Source organism: Octopus bimaculoides, chromosome 1 (genome assembly GCF_001194135.2).
Source record: "Octopus bimaculoides isolate UCB-OBI-ISO-001 chromosome 1, ASM119413v2, whole genome shotgun sequence".
Classification (NCBI taxonomy): domain Eukaryota; kingdom Metazoa; phylum Mollusca; class Cephalopoda; order Octopoda; family Octopodidae; genus Octopus; species Octopus bimaculoides.
Genome location: NC_068981.1, coordinates 191264493 through 191277404, shown reverse-complemented (window position 1 = coordinate 191277404; position 12912 = coordinate 191264493). Strand labels below are relative to the sequence as shown.

Below are 12912 nucleotides of genomic sequence, written 5' to 3'. Positions count from 1 at the left end.
AAAAAAAAAAAGAATTTCTAGTTGAAATAAGCTATAAAGAAAGTGAATTTTACATTTTTTTCCCCCATTTAATCATAAAAATCAATAAGAAAAACCTGAGAATCAATGTAAAATTTTAGTGGAATATTGATAAGTTTGAAAGGTCAGTGATACAATTTTACATTTCAAGTTCCGTATTATTGTTGTAGATTAACAAACTACATTGTAGAGTTTTAAACAAAGAGAGGGATTCTAAAAAGAAATCTCCTGACAATGCAAAGGTTGTTGGCATGTTTCATAACTAAGCAGTGTCAAGTTCAACCCCACAGCAAAGCACGGCACAAATATTTCTTATCAAAGCCCCAGACTGATCAAAGCCTTGCATCTACATACATACATCCTCCTCCTCTTCGTTTAATGTCCATTTTCCATGCTGTTATGGGTTGGACGGGTTGACCAGAGCTGGCAAGCAAGAGAGCTGCACGAGGTTCCAGTTTGATTTAGCTTGGTTTTTACAACTGGATGCCCTTCCTAATGCCGACCACTTTACAGAGTGTACTGGGTGCTTTTAATGTGGTGCTGGTATGAGTGCTTTTTCTGTGGCATTAGCACATGGCTCTTGCAGGCCAATCCTTTTCATCGGGGGAGCAACATTAATAATACATTGTTTTTATGTTCAGTTAAAAAAAAACAATTTTACATTAATCTGATGGGTTACTCTATACTTTTACAGAGTATAAATATATTATTCTTAAACAAGAATATTATTGATAGTAACTTTGAAGTTTTGGCCAAACACTGAAGTTAATGCCAATAATATTCTAGTTTAAAAGTAAAAGTATATATATATATATATATATATATATATATATATATATATATATATATATATATATATAGGCACAAGAGTGGCTGTGTGGTAAGTAGCTTGCTTACCAACCACATTGTCCTGGGTTCAGTCCCACTGCATGGCACCTTGGGCAAGTGTCTTCTATAGCCTTGGGCCGACCAAAGCCTTGTGAGTGGATTTGGTAGACAGAAACTGGAAGAAGCCTTTCGTATATGTATATATATGTGTATATGTGTGTAGGTGTGTGTATATGTTTGTGTGTCTGTTTGTTCCCCCAGCATCACTTGACAACCAATGCTGGTGTGTTTGCATCCCCGTAACTTAGTGGTTTGACATAAGAGACTGATAGAATAAGTACTAGGCTTCCAAAGAATAAGCTCTGGGGTCGATTTGCTCAACTATAAAGGCGGTGCTCCAGCATGGCCACAGTCAAATGACTGAAACAAGTAAAAGAGTAAAAGGCTAAGAGTATATATATATATATATATTTACACACACACACACACATTTAATGTAAACTGCCAGAAGAGAAAGTACTCAATACTCTAGCAGAACTTAATAATTTCTATTTTGGTCAAGTCAGTTACTAGTTACTGTGAAGCATAATTTGTCTGATGATCTCATGAAGACACAGGTGAAACTTCAGAGTAACAACAGACTGATTTGGCCAAAATAAAACTATTTTATATGTGTGTGTGTGTGTGTGTGCGTGTTTGTGTGTGTTTGTGTGTGCGTGTGTACACATGTGTATGTGTGAGCCTATATATCTACCTACATACACCTATCTTTCTCTGAGTGGTTTAAATATCCAAGTGGTTAATAAGTGTCAGTAGAAGGCACCCAGGAGTCATGATTGGGATTCAGCCTGGCTCCCTAGGAGTATAAGAAGTTAAGGGCTGAAATACTTGCCTGAGGGTGAGGGGCAGTGGTAGTAGTGTTTCTTCTTCAAAAACCTTGTTTAGCTCTCTTGAGAATTTCTTACCATTATATATGCTAGTAATATATATATCGTAGCACTTCATTGGTTATGATGATGAGGGTTCCAATTGATCTGATCAATGGAACAGCCTGCTCATGAAATTAACGTGCAAGTGGCTGAACACTCCACAGACAAGTGTACTCTTAACAACGTTCTCAGGGAGATTCAGCATGACACAGAGTGTGACAAGGCTGGCCCTTTGAAATACAGGTACGACAGAAACAGGAAGAAACAGTGAGAGAAAGTTGTGGTGAAAGAGTACAGTAAGGTTTGCCACTATTCCCTGCTGGAGCCCCGTGGAGCTTTAGATGTTTTCGCTCAATAAACACTTACAACGCCCGGTCTGGGAATTGAAACCGCAATCCTATGACTGCGAGTCCGCTGCCCTAACCATTGGGTCATTGCACCTCCACAATATACAGGGTGTCCACAAAGCCTGGGTACATGGAGTAAATAATATCATAACATAAACAATTAAATATAAGAAATAATAATTTCTTAAAGTATGTGTTAATCCCATGAACCCAGACTTTGTGGACACCCTGTATATACATATATGCTAGTAATAGCTGTAAAGAATAGTTTGCTTACCATCATTGCCACCATAAATCCTGTACATGTGTATATGACCGTTGGGGCCAACATCTTGATCGAAAGCACTGACTTGTCCAACAAAGCTCCCGACGGTAACATTACGTCGCGTAATAAACAGATAGTTGTCTTGGGTGAATACAGGTGCGTAACGATTGATTCTTTTGATACTCAAGGTCAGCTAAAAAAAAAGGAAAAAGAGAGAAAAAAATAATAATAATATAACAAATAACTGAGTAACTAAAAATTAATTTTAAAAAAATGGAAACAAGGTCACAAAATCGTAAAATATACAAAACAAATGAAATTTATGAAAACAGAATTAAGATTCTGGAAAATGATAAAGCAAGTTCTGAAGTTCTGAAGACAATAACATTATCTTCTTGTTCTTACCAAGGTAAAGGCAACAATCTGGCTGAATCATTAGAACATCAGACAAAATTGCTTAGCAGCATTTCTTCCAGCTCTTTATGTTCTGGGTTCAAATCCTGTTGAGGTCAACTTTGCCTGTCATCCTGTCAGCGTCAGTAAAAGTACCAGTCAAGTACTTATATCAATGTAATCGATTATTATCCCTCTCTCCTAAATTTTCTGGCCTTGTGTCAAAGTTTGAAACTACTATTATTATGAAGCTTGGTAGAATCAATAAAGTATAAGAAAAAAAAGGTTTGGTGGCATTTTTTTCTGGCTCTTTACACTCTGAGTTCAAATTCCACCAAAGTCAACTTAGCATTTCATTCCTTTTCTGGGGGATGGAGGTGATAAAATAAATACCATTTAAGCACTGGGGGTTGGTGTGTTGACTTACCCCTCCTAAAATTGCTGGCCTTATGCCAAAATTTGAAGCAATTATCATTATCAAGATGGTAAGATGGCAGATTTGTTAAAGTATTGAGAAAATGCTTTGTGATACTTGTTCTGGCTCTTTACATCCTGAGTTCAAATCCAGCTGGAGTCAACTTACTTTTCTTCCAACTAGGGTTGATAAAATAAAGTACCATTCAAGTATTGGAGTGTTCCAACTAATCTTAATATCTTCCCTTCAACATTGTCATGGTTTCTATGGCTGGGCACTCTTTCTTTCACCAATTACTATACAACATATACTAGGTGAATTGTATCATAGCACCAGCACTAGAGATGTTGTCATATCTTCAGTAAGACAAGACCAAGTGTTTTATACATCTGAAACTGCAGTAGACTATAAAACCATTACATTTTCTTTTTAAGACAGTAGAATGTGTTTTATTTTAATTAAAAAATCATTTTTGTCTTCGATGTACATCATTTATAGGTCATTCAGACCCAAGAAGAAGGGCTGAAGATATATCCAGGCTGGAGACTTAAACCAAAGGCCTAGAACAAAGTAGACTCCGTTGAATGCACACGAGGGTCAGGGGATGTTAAAGTGGATGTTGGATTAAATCTACCAAGACAGGGAATTAGCAGAGTCATTAAGAATGTTGGATAGTGTGTTCTAACACTACATGCTATTAGTTGAAACCCTGCTAAGGTCAACTCTGCATTTCATCCTTTCAGGGTTCATAAATACTGTACCATTCCAGAGAAGTGAATTTGCAGAACAATTAAAAGGGCAAGCAAAATTCTTTGTGGTGGCTTATCTGACTCTGTGTTCCGACAGCAATACCTACATTGACACTGTGCCAAATTGTTTTGACCCAAGTCAATGTTACTTCCCTTGGATAAACATCAATAACAGGGAGAGGGAAGGCTTGCATGGAAAGGTCCTGCCCTCTCTATGAAATATAGTTTTGTCCAATGTATAAAGACATCTATGATACTTCTGTTAGGAATAAAAGGACTAAAATTCCCCCAAAGTTTGCTTTTATTGTTTATTACTGTATATTACTGTGAAGATAGGTAAACCCTTCTAATGTTTCAGAAATATCATTAATGATGGATCCCAGAGCATTTGTGTGATGTATCTTGGGACTACTGAGGAAGCAAAGGGTTAAAAATACAAAAAGATGTTCTTTATATTTTCTCCATTAAGAGACCCCAAAACTCCCTGAGACCCCAGAAACATCTCTATCAATGTATCTATGTATCTCAGCACAGCTGTGACATATTGAAACCATTACAGAGCAGAGGAATAAGAGGACTAAAGAATAAAATAAATAAATAAAACTTGCTTTTCTTTTTTTTTTTTTATTATTTGCACTGGACATGGAAAGATATCAAAATTATATTTCTCTTGAAAGTATATTCTTCTGAGTGAAAATAGTTTCAGAATTTGTAAATTACATAGATGAAAGGAAGTAAATGATCTATAATTGAAACTAGTCCCATTAACAACCATGTTATGGCTGTAGCTCATTATATTAATATCAATCTAAATATTATACATCAAGCTGTTATTTCCAATTAATAGTTGTTATTTGGTGAGATGTTTCAAGTTAAAATAGCATGATAGTTTTACAAGCTCTGCTCTTTCATCCAGAGAATAAACACAACTTTCAACATTTAACAACTCTGTCCCATGTAGCCTTTCATATGCTACATTGATAAATAAAAGTAAAATGCTTAAGTTTTATGTGGGGAAAAATGTCAAAATATAAGAATAATATGTCTATTGGGAACTCAACTACAAACAGTAAAGCAAGATTAAAACAGGTTCAGGCCAAATAGACAGATATTTTTTTTTCCAGTTTGCAGTACAACCAATGAAGCCAAAAGCAAGACTTAACCAAATAGAGGAAGCAGATCTTTCAGGCATGGCTGTGTGGTTAAGAAGTTTGCTTGCTAAATATATGGTTTTGGGGTCAATCCTACTGTGTGGCACTCTGGGAAAGCCTTGTGAGTGGATTAACAAACACAAATTGAAAGAAGCCTGTCACAGCTAAATCTGCAATAGATTTAGAGAAGAAATACCAGGTGTGGAAGCAAAACCTAGTATCAAAGAGCCATAAATTTAACTTAGTAAAGACCAAAGTTCTAATGAGCATGAAAATAGACAAACCCTTCAGGAAAATGGCCCTGATTGAGATGTAGAGAATGTGTAGGTAGAAATTCCATACAGCATATGCAGTGCAAATTGTGGACGCATAAGAGCTGCAGTGGAATCACAGGAAGGCTAACTGTGAAAGTAGAGTTTGTGTGTGGTAGATGTGCAGAAACAACTAAAAGCAAAGAACATAGGTAATCCCTCTCCTTGAATGCCTGAGATGATCCTTAGAAGCAATTGATGGTTTCTTTTTCCTAGGATCCTTAATTAGCAGTGGAGGAGGATGCTCAGAAAACAGTGGCTAGAATAAGAACTGACTGAAGAAAGTTTGGAAAGCTATTATCTCTCTCTCTCTCTCTCTCTCTCTCTCTCTCTCAAAGAGAAAGGCAGAGTGTATGATGGTAGTGAGACATGAGCTGTGAATGCAGAGGACATGTGAATGTTAGAAAGAAATGAAGCTTGAAATGCTACACTGGATGTGCAATGTTAACTGTGCAAGTACAACAAAGTGCAAATGTGTTGAGAGAAAATTTGGGCATAAGTGGCATCAGGTGTAATGTGCAAGAGAGAAGACTGCACTTGTATGGTCATACAATATGTATGGATTGAAGAAGAGTTACTTGCTAATTGTGAATGGAACCTGTGGAAGAAGGAGACCCAGAAAGACATGGGATGAAATGGAAAATGACCTTTGGATGTTGAGACTCACAGAGGTGATGACAAAGGACTGAAATGATTGGCAATTTGTTGTGACTGAGAAGACTCACCCATCCAAGCAAAAATGAGGCCCTATTCAATATTATCCCCTTACCACTTTATTTTCCATGAAATACTCATTAATGCCCATTTCAACTCCCCTTTTTTCCTGAAAACCCCTTCATTTTGCCAATGGCATCACCCTGCCATTACCCCTGATTTTGTTCCTGGCACTGAGTAACCCTCCTAAACCCAGCCCTCTCCCTACTTTCCCAAGGTGCTGCAGTAGGACTGTGTCCAGACTGATGTGTTTGTCAAGTTCACTTCTTAACTACACAGACGTGCTAAAAATTAGTTTTGAACATTTCAAGAAATGGTATAATCTTTTATCAATACAATGTTTGTTTTGAATTCATCAATGACATAATGTTTTGTTTTTAATTCTTGTGACTGACAATGAATGATGAATAGCAATTTATAAACTATAATATATTCTTATCATGAACAATCAATCAATCTTATGAAATAATTAACAGATTCAAGTTGATGAGCACAGACGTGGTTGCATAGTTAAGAAGATTGCTTCCCAAAAACACTGTGTGTGGAACCTTGGGCAAGTGTTTTCTATATTAGCCTTGGGCTGGCCAAAGCCTTGTGAGTGAATTTGATAGATGGAAATTGAAAGAAGCCCATTGTATTTAATATATGTGTGTATGTGTGTGTGTGTGTGTGTGTGTGTATGTGTGTGTGTGTGTATGTGTGTGTGTGTGTATGTGTGTGTGTATGTGTATGTGATGTGTGTCTCCTTGTTTTGACATTGTATGATGATACTTGTAAATGAGTGTCACTGTCACACAAGCAGTGTCCTTCATTTTCAATATTCTGTGGAAACATGTCTGGCCATGGGGTGAGGGTGACAGGAATGGCATCCAGCTGTCAAAAATTTGCCTCAATAAACTCTGTCCAACCCATGCAAGCATAGAATTTTGATGTTAAAACAATAATGAGCTGATTGCTATCCAACTTGTATCAATAGGGAAAACAGTAAAAATAATGATGGAAATTATGACATTAAGATGTATTTTTACACAGATCCCTTTTTTTTTCCTATCTGGATCAACTGATAATAGGGTACAAGTTATTGATCAATTAACCTTTAGATTGGGATGCAATAACTCTGGCCAGCTCCAGCCTTTATATGAAGTTGGACCATAAAAGTAGGGTCTTTAAAGTTTAGCCCCACATCAACCCTGATAAAGCAGATAAATGATAGAAAGCATTCCACTCATCTTTATTTAGGGCTCTCTAGAACTACATTATCTTTCCTTTTAAAATTGAAGGATGTGCTTTGAAGGATACTTTGCTGCTATCTCTAGCAGAATGAGTAACATTATACAGAATCCTATGTTGACTTGATACAAGTATGGTCGACTGGAAAGATAGGGGTCATTTTTGCTTGCCTCCATCTGGTTCCACTCATAAATCATTCTTCCACTTTTTTTAAAACTTAACACTGATTGGCCAGAAAAATAAGTGATGAAAATAAAGACAAGAAATAATTAGAAAAGAGAAAGAAAGAAAATCTCAATTAGTGCCAACAATAAAATTCTCAGTCCTCCGATTCAATCTTGAGCATTAGTGAAATTTATCCATAAAATTATTGCCAATCAAAATGTTCAAACAAAAAAGCATTTTTATAGAAAATACCTTCACAAAATGAAAATGAGTATTTGTGTGTGTGTGTGTGAATGTTTATATATATATATATATATATATATATATACACACATACACACTCATAAAGTCTATGTCATCATTTTTATATATTTCATCTCTTATTAAAAGACAAAAGCTGCCAATAATTCAATAACTGATTCTTTTTTTTTTCAACTGTTTGGATTTTTGTAATATGATCAGTATTAATGCTAGTGGCAGCTTCGAATTTGAAAAGGTCAGAGGTATTGTAAGGTATGGAATACCGAATAATAATGAAGATGATGATGACGACGACGATGATGATGATGATGATTAAAATAATTAAAAAGGCATGCAACATTATTATGCGTTTGTCAGATGCCTATCAATGGTTTCGTTATGAATTACAAAGTTTGACGAGCTAAGTCTTTTGATAAGAAATTTTTTAAACGAGGTGTTTAATTATCTCTGATTACTGACGAAGCACAATGAATGAGTAGATAGCTGACAAGGCCTCGGTTTCATTCTGATAGTCATTTGAAATAAGCAGCTCTTCATGAGAAGAGCAAACTAAAATTAAAGTAGTTTTTAAGAATTTTGTGAAATATTAATTTAGCTGATCAATAAATATGAGGCCTGAAAATGACAAGCATTGTGTTATTCTAAAGGTTTCATAAACAAACTAAATTCCTGTTCATCACAAATCTAAACAATATATTTACTTTAAGGCTAAGAAAATAATAGTAAAATTCCTGTCTCAAACAGAGATGGAAATTGATCTATCTTATACAAGATATTATACTGTAAAATTAAAGTGCCAGATTACTGACCACAATGGTCAAGATGTAAGACAGGTTTCTGGATTGGTGATAGGAATAAGAATGGTGTTGTAAAAACTAATGCTTCAACAAAATGCATGCCTATCCATCCTAACATAAAAAAATATAAGTAAAACTATAATTACTTTTATTGGTTAGAAGGGTAGTTAATCAGGGGGACATTACAAGGATGATTTACAATTTGTATGTGAGATTTACATAGAAATGGTGGAAAGAGAAAAAAAGAAGGAAAAGGGGAGAAATGAGCTAAAATGTTTACATAGTATACAAAATGTGAATGGCTGATGTAGTCCACCTGTTATAGGGCAACCTGCAGTCAAGGAATCCCACAGACCCAGGATCAGTATGACTATGGGGGGCATGATCCATCCTCCAATTGTTGTTCTCCAATCTACAACTGATTTCACCATGACCATTTTCACAAGTATCAATGTATATTAGAAATCGTTGTTGTGGCCGATGACAGTACCACCTGATTGGCACCTATGCCGGTAGCACATAAAAAGCACCATTTGAGTGTGGTTGATGCCAGTGCCGCCTGACTGGTCTCATGCTAGTGGCACATAAAAAGCACCATTTGAGCGTGATTGTTGCTGGTGCCATCTGACTGACCCTCATGCTGGTGGCATGCAAAAAGCACCCACTACACTCTCAGAGTGATTGGCGTTAGGAAGGGCATCCAGCTGTAGAAACTTTGCCAGATCGGATTGGAGCCTGGTGCAGCCTTCTGGCTTGCCAGTCCAGAGTCAAACCGTCCAACCCATGCCAGCATGGAAAGCGGATGTTAAACGACGACAATGAGGATGATGACGATGATGATTAGAGACATAATTTTAATATTTCACGCTAAAAGTAAGGTGGGAAGCTGGCAGAATTATTATTGAACTGGGAAAAATGCTTAGTGGCATTTTTTCAGACTTTATGTTCTGAGTTCAAATGCTGCTGAGGTCAAGTTTGACTTTTGTCCTTTCGAGGTCATTAAAATAAGTATCAACTGTATACAGGTGTCAATGCAAACAACTTAGCCCACACAAAATTGCTGGCCATGTGCTAAAATTTGAAAGCAATATTTCAAGCTAGGTTAGAAAAAAAAAAAAGCAGTGAGCGTAATTTAAAAAGCATTAAATTAAAACCAACATTATATTAAATGTATATAAACCATTGAAAGGCGTGATGCTGTGGTTTTTGTCTGAGAGAAAATCTCCTCACAAATGTGATAATGCAAAGTGCAGGGTGTCCACAAGGTCTGAGTACATGGAGTAAATAAAATCATAACATAAACAATTAAATATAAGAAATAATAATTTCTTAAAGTATGTGTTAATCCTAATGTACCCAGACTTTGTGGACACCCTGTATATTAAGAATGAAGCAAACAACACTGCAGCAGTGATTCCCAAGAATGACAGATGTGTTTTTGCCCAACTTGGGACTTGTCAATGCTGTGCATCCATTTGTCACTTGCTAAGACATAATTCATGCTTTGATGCAGAGCAGTGTTTCTCAACAGTTTTTTTTGCCTGTAGACCCATTTGATCCCTATTTTACTCAAAATTGATCCCTATAGTCATTTGATGCTTAAAAAAAGACCTTCTTGTATTTTCATAATTAAATGTTATTAGGAACTGTATAAAAAATTAGCAAAATATTTTGTGTATTGTAGAAATATAATTAATTTATTATACGTTTGTTGTTTTATATGTTTCAGCCCTAAGGCTGTGGCCATGCTGGGGAAAATTTTAATGACAAAATCCTATATGGATCCTCAAGGGCCATATGGACCCTAGCTGAGAACCACTGATGCAGAGGAAACAGTGAATAATACATTGATGGGTATTGCATAAAGGTAGCAGGGCTGTAAAAAGAATCAATGAATGCAACTGAAACAAGTAGGTTGATGGCAAACTAAGACTGTGTATGTGGTAGATGCACAGGAGTAGTTAACAGTCAGAGCACCAGTAAAATAAAATCATTTTGATGCTTGGAAGGTTCCATAGAAATAGTTGATAGCTTCTGTCACCCTGACAAACTACTCAGCAGTGGAGGAGAGTGTTCTGAATAAGAGTAAAGAGGAGATCCACTCTTTGAGCAATGGGTTGAATGTAAGTTGCTTTGGTATGAAGTGTGATGCTGCATGGTAGGGAGATGTAGGCATTAAAAACAGCAGATGTGAAATGTTAGTGTATATGAGTGATGTGATACAGATGGACTGAGAGAAAAACTGGGTATAAGAGGAATCAAAAGTAATGTGTAAGAGAGATGACTGTCTTGGTATGGCCATGAAATGAAGATGGATGATGAGGAATTGGTAAAGAGGTGCCTTGAGAGCCACATGGAAGGAAACTACAGAAGAGAAAGACCAAAGAAGAAATGGGCAGAAGCGGTAAAAACTGATTTCAGGATGCTGAACTTCAAAAAGGAGATGACAAAGAAAGGCAATAAATGGTAAGACTATGTTAGAGAGGACTCATCCAACCCATGCAGGCATGGAAAAACAGACAAAAAATACTGATGATGTACATACACAATATATATATATATATATATATATATATATATATATATGTATGTATGTATGTATGTATAGTTGTATAGTGATGAATGCTTTCCATTTTTGTTCAGTCATAGAACAAAACTGCAAGTGTCTAGCAGCTGCCAATTTTCAAGCTAAACATTTATAAGAACAATAAAAATATTTTCAATATAATTTATGTTTTGCCTTTGTAAAAGTTGTGAGATTTATCAATGGAAACATTTAATAGCAAAGTGAGAATGAACTAGTTCTATGTTCTATTATATATACATCCCAAACTGGTACTGAGAAAAGAAGAGGAAAAAATATGTTTCTGATGTAGTATTCATTCACTACACTAAACCGGTATTTTAAAGCCGACATCGAGAATGGTAATAAAAGGATATGGAATCTTCTCAAAACAAGTGGAAAATGTCTATGCATATAATATCTATATAATGAAACATGGGGATAGATAAAATGTTTAAGCTAGATATGGTTTAGATTAAATAACTATCTGTCTATCTCACACATACACATACATTGTATTTTTCTGTCTCTTCCATGCACAAACACATACACACACACACACACTCTCTCTCTCTCTCCACCCTTTTCTCCATTATTACTAACACCCGAGTTCCAGTACATTCCTTAATAGGTGGGCTTTATTAATGGAATACATTTTCTTTTTCAAATTAATGCAGAAGATGTTAGAAAGCTTTCTTTGAAGATCTAAAAGCTTGATTGTATATTTTTTTCTCCAATAAAAATACACACCAAAGACAAATTATTTAAATATAAAAATATAAAATAATAAATAATGTAAAATAATAAATAATGTAAACAAACACCAAATCAATGTTTAAATGTCCTCAAAAAAAAAAAAAAGGATAATCAATGCTAAAAACATCTGCCTGTAAGAATTTTTTGAAAATTTTTCAAAAAAGCAAACTTTCAAAAAAAAAAAAAAAAAAAAAATCCCTTTATTGGAAAATGATTGATAAGAAAATCTATATTTCTAAAGTTTGAAAAATTCTTTGCTCATATGTTAAGAATAAAATATCCTTCAAATAAAATAACTATTTCCATTGAAATGAATGCATTAAATATTCTTTATTCATGTTCTTTGGTGAGAACACAACCAACCTCCAGATATGATTGTAGACAAACACACATTTCATGCAATGTGACACAAAACAAACACACATTTCATGCAAAGTAACACAAAACCAAACTGTGTTATTATTACTATAACTGTATTATATACATTTTTAACCGTCTTTCAAATTATGTGATTGTGTTTGTCTTTGTTTATCCTTTCATACCTTCTCCCTCCTCCTCATATCTTTATTCTCTCTTCTATCACCTTTACAATTCTATAATTATTTTGTTTTTATCTCATTGAAACATTGTGGAGTAGATTCAGGACATGGAGGTTACCAATCTTGTCATTTGGAATAACCTAGCAGTCTATTAGTTCAGATATGAAGTTTTAAGATGGCCAGTGCCATCTGTCTCCGTCTGTTGTTGTTCTTCTGTCAGATTGCACCAAACACAATGTCTATCAAAACTAATAACACCTGGTGGTGATGGGGTCATTGCTCCTCACATGCAGTGGCAGACTGGCGAGGTTGTCAGCTTGCCCGATGGGAAGTGGGCCCCTGTGCCATTAGAATCCATATATGAGGGCCCATGTTAGCATGTAAGGGGCCCACCCCTTCAAGTTTTTTATTCACTCCTGGAAGAATGCATTAATTATTTCAGCCTGGCTGTGTTTGTAGATAGTTGAAAAGAATACGTTAA

The 12912-nt window shown here is 35.5% G+C and overlaps 1 protein-coding gene across 8 annotated transcripts in view; it reads right to left on the bottom strand.

The window, feature by feature from the left end:
- Nucleotides 1-12912, bottom strand: part of LOC106884166 (protocadherin Fat 4) — a 693587-nt gene that overhangs the window by 108916 nt on the left and 571759 nt on the right. For all 8 annotated transcript variants that reach the window (XM_052973410.1, XM_052973407.1, XM_052973404.1 and 5 more), the window contains one exon: nt 2400-2580. In XM_052973410.1, the coding sequence (XP_052829370.1) occupies nt 2400-2580 (181 nt within the window). The remainder of the gene's footprint in view (nt 1-2399; nt 2581-12912) is intronic.